This window comes from Haliaeetus leucocephalus, unplaced genomic scaffold, assembly GCF_000737465.1.
Source record: "Haliaeetus leucocephalus isolate CR32 unplaced genomic scaffold, Haliaeetus_leucocephalus-4.0 Scaffold840, whole genome shotgun sequence".
NCBI lineage: Eukaryota > Metazoa > Chordata > Aves > Accipitriformes > Accipitridae > Haliaeetus > Haliaeetus leucocephalus.
Window position 1 is genome coordinate 498,531 of NW_010973276.1, and position 6,808 is coordinate 505,338.

Sequence of the window (6,808 nt, forward strand, 5' to 3'; positions counted from 1 at the left end):
AATCCAGAGAAAATCTGCTGTAACAGTGAGTTAACCAAAACATGATATTTTATTACCAATTAGCCATGGTGTTTCCTCACAGACAACCAATGCCAGACCTTTTTCATTGTGGTAGCCAGGGCTCTTAGCTCTGAGTGGACCACACAGCTAACTGCATTAAATGCTTATGAATTTCAATAAATGTGACAGCAAAAGAGAAAAGCTTCAAACAATAGTAATTGAAAATGAGATGGAGACATAGTTTGTGATGGCCACAGTACAAAGTAAGGGTAAGGAGACATTGAACACTGTCTTTAGACTGGTGGTGGTTTTGGGAAGGAGTTGCCCATCACACATTTCAAACTGAACACTGTTAGGGAATAAGCTGAGCAGAAGAGTCAAGACATGATTCTGTGGTCTGATGAGGAGTATTTGAAGATAGGAAATTTTTTTTTAACCTTGGTTTACCTAAAGCTGATTCTTTAGAGGAAGTTACCTCTGCCTGCTAGTTGTCAAGAACCGTATGTTAGATTTGATCAGCATTGTTTCTGAGGCCGTTCGGCAGCTTGAGCAATGCAAAATCTGGGAGCAGATGAACAAGACGTGAACTTCAGGTGGCAGCTTGGGTAACTGAATACATTGAAAAGTCAGTTTTAGTAGTAAAATAGATTTTTGTATTGTATATACATGACTACTTTTATCAGAGCAGTCGGAAGCAATACTGGTAATTCTGCAAATTGAATGATTTATATGATGCATCTTTCATTCAAGTCCCCATTATAAAAGTTGGGATTGCAGGGCACTAGAGGTGGACTGAGCTGGCAAGTTGCAGTTCAACATAACACAGTGGGGTTTGGGGGATGGCAGGTGTTTTGAAATGTGAAACCTACCGATTTAAGTAGAAGAGGTACAGTGAAAATATTCTTACTGTGATTGATTATATGCGTACTTTAATGAAAGGGCTGTGGAATCCTTAGCTGGAATATTTATACTCTCAATGTTTTTGTACCTTTGAAATTGCATGTCAGATATTACTGGGATGCCAATTTGGTACAAATTGCAAGCATGCCATCTTTGGAGTCAGAAGTACTCCCTTTTTGCTGTATTCTGGCTTTAGGGATTGGCCGTTCTTGGTTTTTATTAACAGTAAGCACAGAACCTGCAGCAGTTCTGTCGCAGATTTGTGTACACTTCATGTTAAATGTTCTAGCTGTTGTGATGCTACATTTTTTCTGTCTAGTGCTATCTTGGAGCTAGAACAGATTTTAGAAAGATTCTTCAGCATTTTCAAGTAACATGAATTGCTGAACTTTCTGGAAACTTTTTTTTGATAGTGAAATTTGTTAATTTTTTTCCATGTTAAAGCATGTGAGAAATGAGATGGCTTTAAATTGGATTCAGGAACGTGAGGGGGCTGAACCTGTAGCAGTGTGAAACAGCATGCACCTAGAGATTATAACTTTTCAGATTGAACAACTGCAATCACTTCACCAGTCTTTGGCAATATGTAGGCTATTATCTGATTTTTCTTTATCTCCTTAAAGCAAGAAAAAAGGATATTTACCAACTTTCATCGCCAGCTGTTCTGTTGGATTGACAAGTGGATTGATCTGACTATGGAAGACATTAGGAGAATGGAGGATGAAACTCAAAAGGAGCTGGAAGCGGTGAGAACAGTTTTTTTAAGGTTGATGTTTGTGTGCTATCTACCTGTAGCTTTATCTATTTGGGAATCGATGCAAGTTATGTTGTGTCCATCCCCTTATGTGTGTTTGGGCAATTGCTGATGAACATTACAGCCCCTTTAGTGATTCTCCTGTGCAGACCCATGCACTTCAAGCTTCTGCATACTGTGTTGTGTCAAGCTGGAAGTGGCTGTAAGGTAAATATATCTGATGTCACTAAATCCAGAATGTCTGCCCTGACCACCTTTTTATTTATGGTAACATACCCATTGCACAAAGTCCCATTCAGTGCCTGTTTACCACTTGTCAGTTAGAATTCAGAGCCGTCATCTTGCTTTTCCATCGTGTGTCTTGCTTTTTTTTGTTTCTAATCATCATTAGCTCTGATTACTTTTTCTCTTCAAACATGTCTTCAGGCAAGTTTCTATAAATCACATGACAGCTGTTCAACTCATGCTGATCAGCACGCCAAAACTGAGAATTCTACTTGCAAAAAGGAAATAAGTAAAATTAACGGGCTTGAGATAGTTTCAATTTTTCATGCTTTAGTGGCTGCAAGGACCAAATACATATAGCCTGATCTGTCTTTGGACTGATGCCTAGAAGGAAACTCATCCATAGGGCACACTCTGTACTCTTTCCTTTGAGAGGTAGAGGAACAGCACAGGCTAGGCAGGAAGCCTTCTTCTGTAGTGTCTTTCCAGAGCATGACCTTTGGCATGAACCTTTCTCATTTTAAATCATGCTGGTTTTTTAAGTTCTTTGCAGTCTTTGGATTTGCAATTCTATCCCCTTCCTGTTTTGCTGGTTGCTTTATGCCCCAAACCCATTCAGCTTGTCACTTTCCTTCCATTGTCTTGGTTCTTTCAAGACACAATGTGTCTTCAGCTATAACTCACTTTTTTGCATGGTTTAACTCATTTCGGGTGCCAGACATATTTAAACAGATTGCCTTGTGCTTTAGACCTACTGTTGACAGTGGCTAGTGTTGTTTGTGGATAGCACATCTTTTCTTTTAGTATCAAAACTAGCTGTAGCTCCTCCATCCCCACTTGTTATGCTCTCCATGTTCGGACTTTATGAATGGTGTGGAACCATCGTGCATTGTGTAGAGATGTTTTCTGGATTTGGAATAAGTGTTTCTTCAGTGTTCTGTGTGTTAATAGGTAGATGTTCTGAGCTGGTAAAACCAAACTTTCTCTTCAAATAAGCCAAAGGGTTTGTCTGTTTTGGCAGTTCCCAGAATATGCTTTGGAAAAGAATGATGTTCACTCAGTCTTGCAAACATTGTGCGCTCTCATTGGCATTTGGATATTTTTGATTATGGCAGGTGTTCTCTCAAATCATGTGGATTTCTTCTTTAATTCTGTTTTATGCCAGAACCTATTCTTAGAGCCACCTATTCCTAGGTGTCTGTGAAGGAGGAAGAGTAACTACTTTCCTCTCTATAACTGATTTTTGTCAGAAGGGTTCTCTTTTGCACACCCATAGTTCTTTATTTGGAATGAAACGGACTTCATCCAATTTCTCTGAGAAGGGATAGTGACAGTGTGAGGAGTGCATACAAGGTATGTATTGGAGAGAGTAAGCAGCACTTGACACATCTGTGTGCATGAGAAAATTTCCCTTTTGTGTCACTGTGGATGTTTGTCTTCTTGTAGACAAAGTTCTGTTTCACATTTCTCGTTGGTAAGTAATTTATTTTAAATCTTTTTTGCAAAATATTTGCTGCTTTCTAGTTCTTACCTTAAGCAAAACCTGGATCATGTGTTTCTGGGTGTAACATTTACCCTCATTCTTAAATATAAAATGTATTTACTTAATATTTTCTTGTTTTGCAAAGCAATGCAAATAGTTTATTTCAAATAGCTTGTTGTGTAAGACATTAGCATCAGGAATTTAAGTGTATTGCTTGTTGAAAAAAGTCAGTTTTTCATGAGAGAAATGTCTTGATTAGTTACACTAACACAGCTTTTCTATGCATATTGTGAAATGTGAGAGGAGTGGGGACCTACTGTTAAAATATTTTGGTTTTTCTCAACTGTTATAATAGGGGTATCTACAAACACCTATAAATGATGCAATTTCAAGGTTTTTGTGGTGAAGTATATTATTGGAGAATAACTTAAAGGCAAAAATGTCACTGCCAAATAAAATATGAATGGTAATTTTACCCCAAATGATTTGGTTTTATGTTTCATATTCAACTATTTCATCCATTGTGCTAAATAGTAACTTTCATTAAATCCCAAGTATGCCACAAAACACTTGTTTTATGGCCAGGACCTCTGGGAAGCAAGCGCTTAGTGATAAGGTGCTTAATATGACAAGAATATCTCATGCTTCTGTCCCTGCAGAGTAGTCGTCAGCTTTTTTGACAGTGTTGCACTATGTAGTTCTTTGATGCTTAAAGAACTGCAGAAAGCAAGCGTAGTAATATTGGCAGCATTACATTTTCTTACATACATTGCTTTCTTTTGCTATTCCCTTTCTCATTAACACCCTTTCTTCTTCCTGGTGTGAGCTAATATTTCTCTTTGGATTCTGTGCACATTTCAGTTGTTTGGTTGGTCCTGTTCTTCATCGTAAGTTGATTTTTATAGTGGGGATCTCTGCTTTTGTTACTTTTTTGTTACTTTCTGAATCTTCATCAGTGTTCTTCCAGAGTTTCTCTATCCCAGCTCATCCTTTTTTCACTGTTTATCTTTCACTTAGTGGTTTATGTATCTGACTCCTGGAGATGAGGAGCACCTGTGCTTCGTTAAATACACATCAGCTAATCAGTGCATAGTAGAAAAGCATCCGACCCTGCCAAAGCACTGTGACCGACCTACCTCATGTCTTTGTGAGGGTAGAAATGCCACATCGGGTATTTTGAGCAGTGTTGCTCTGTGCTGAAGCATCATGGGCTGTTAAAATTTAAGAAGCATCATTTACAGCTGCTGTACAGTTCCCAGGCTTCCTCACCAAAAAGAAATACTGTACACCCCATCTCCAAAAACGCTCAGCTCTAGCTGAGGCTGGTTCTGCTCCGGGCAAGGGAAAAGCAGTCCTGGTCATGTAGGTTGTTACTTCTCTCTTACTAACCAACAGCGCAATAGGTTCTTTATGTGGTAGCTCACAGTTTTATTTTACGTTTAGATGCGTAAGAAGGGTTCCGTTCGAGGCACTTTGGCTGCTGACGTCTAGAGGAGTTCTCTGTAGGTTCTGAGGCAAATCAAGCTGTGTAAGTCAACTGCTGGAGGGAAAAGGAGAAAAGTGATTAATGTTCTGATGGATGGGAATTGCTGGCAGAAATCATCTAAATGGACATATATCCAGATAACACTTCTGGGCCTTGCCTCCCTCCTGTTTGACAGCCTTGTGGTGATCAGCATTTGGGAGATGACCCTTAGTGTCCAGGGTATATAAGAGACCTTCTCCACAGATGGGCACTGTCATAGGCTGGGCAGGTGCTCGGTCTGGTGGCAGAATGCCTGAGGTATTGGCCACGTAACCTGGTTCTTTGTGCTTATCTAGTACAGAAGCCCAAAGTGCGTGACCTGTTGTCATCACTGTGCTGGCACTGAGCTCCTAAGCCTGCAAGTAGTCTTTTTGGCACAAATCAGAAAAGTCGTTGAGCATCATTTTGCTACACACTTAGTCCACATAATTTAGGGAAACTGTGGACTGTCATCTTGAAAGCGTAAGTTCTTGAAATCCAGTTCCACACAGATTCTTATAAATACTAAATAGTGTTAAAACTGTTACTGCGGGAAACAGGTTGTCCAAGAGTTGCAAGCTTTTGAGTATTTGTGTCCAGTACTTTAATGTTGGTGTTTCCCCCGTGACTGTTTTAATACTGCAGATGGGATCCCCAGCCAAAGCAGTTTTAAAAGCCTTCTGATTAGTGTGAGGCTCCTCGGAGACCGGAGCTGCTGTCCACCGGTGAGGACAGCACCCAAATTAAGATTCCCTAACAAGTCTTGCATTGCTTTGGTATGATTTGCTCAGTCCTGGTGATGTTTTGACTGCCCTGCCCTATTTTTCTTAGAGATTAATAAAACTGCCTATTTGGAACTTACTGTTTAAGGAAACTGTTAATGCTTAATTGTGTATTTTCTTTCTCTGCAGTTACGTAATCAAGGCCAAGTCAGAGGAACAAGTGCTGCCAATGATGAATGATGATGGATTTAACCGTCACATGCAGTGTTGATATACAAATGTGTGTGTGGATGCATGATTATTTGTATATAATTATATATACGCACATGCATACTGAAGGGGGTTGTTACAGTGTCTCCAGGGTACTATACCTGTCCTCAGCAAAGATTCAAAGGAAACTGCTTTCATTATGTATACCTGAAGCAAATAAAAATCAACTGAGTAGTGTCATTTAAAGGATGAATTAACTGCAGAATTATGCTAACTGGTATGTTTCATGAATGTCAATACTGGACCAATTTATTCCCTACTTGTTTTTTTCCTGTCTTGAGTCGCTCTGCTATAACTTGCCCATATCTCATTGTAAAGAAAGACATTCAGATAAGTTCATTTCAGTTTTGTCTTCTCTATGTGATTATTTTTGGAATAGGAACAATGAATGTATTTATAGCTATTTATTTCTGGATTGTCATTATCCTATAGTCAAATCAAAAAAAAATTCTATTAGTAGAAATTGGAAGACTTTTACTGTTAAATAAGTTTAACCCAAACTTTACCCATTCACTGATTTAAAAGAAAAAAAAATCATGTTTTATTGGACTTTTGTACATTGAAATGCTAATGTTTTTTCTTCATTAAAATTGGCAAGATTAAGGAAAAATGGCTTGTGATTTATAAAATAATTGCAACTTGAAATTTTCCAGAAGCTGGCTTTTTAGACAAAGATACTGACAATACTTGTAGAATATTTCAAGTATATCTTAGGCCGTGCAGTGAAAGTGAAGGGGGATGGTAGCCCTTCCCTAAAGTAATACTTCTTGTTAATGAAATCGCTATTTTCCAGAGTTTCACTTTGGAAGCTATGCAAATGGTCTTGATTTCACACACATAACGCAATGGAATATAATTGTGACTTTAGCTCTTTTCATGTTGAAAATACACTTTAAAAGAGATGTATACTTTCAGATATGATGAAAGTTTAAATTGTAGCATCTGACGTA

At 38.5% G+C, this 6,808-nt stretch overlaps 1 protein-coding gene across 1 annotated transcript in view; it reads left to right on the plus strand.

The window, feature by feature from the left end:
• The window catches only part of PITPNB (phosphatidylinositol transfer protein, beta), a gene marked incomplete at its 5' end in the record, with an annotated part of 31,360 nt that extends 24,892 nt beyond the window's left edge, over nt 1-6,468 (plus strand). Inside the window, 2 exons of the mRNA XM_010582257.1 lie at nt 1,524-1,646; nt 5,778-6,468. Coding sequence (XP_010580559.1) covers nt 1,524-1,646; nt 5,778-5,828 — 174 coding nt within the window. The remainder of the gene's footprint in view (nt 1-1,523; nt 1,647-5,777) is intronic.
• Nucleotides 6,469-6,808: the final 340 nt, after the last annotated feature.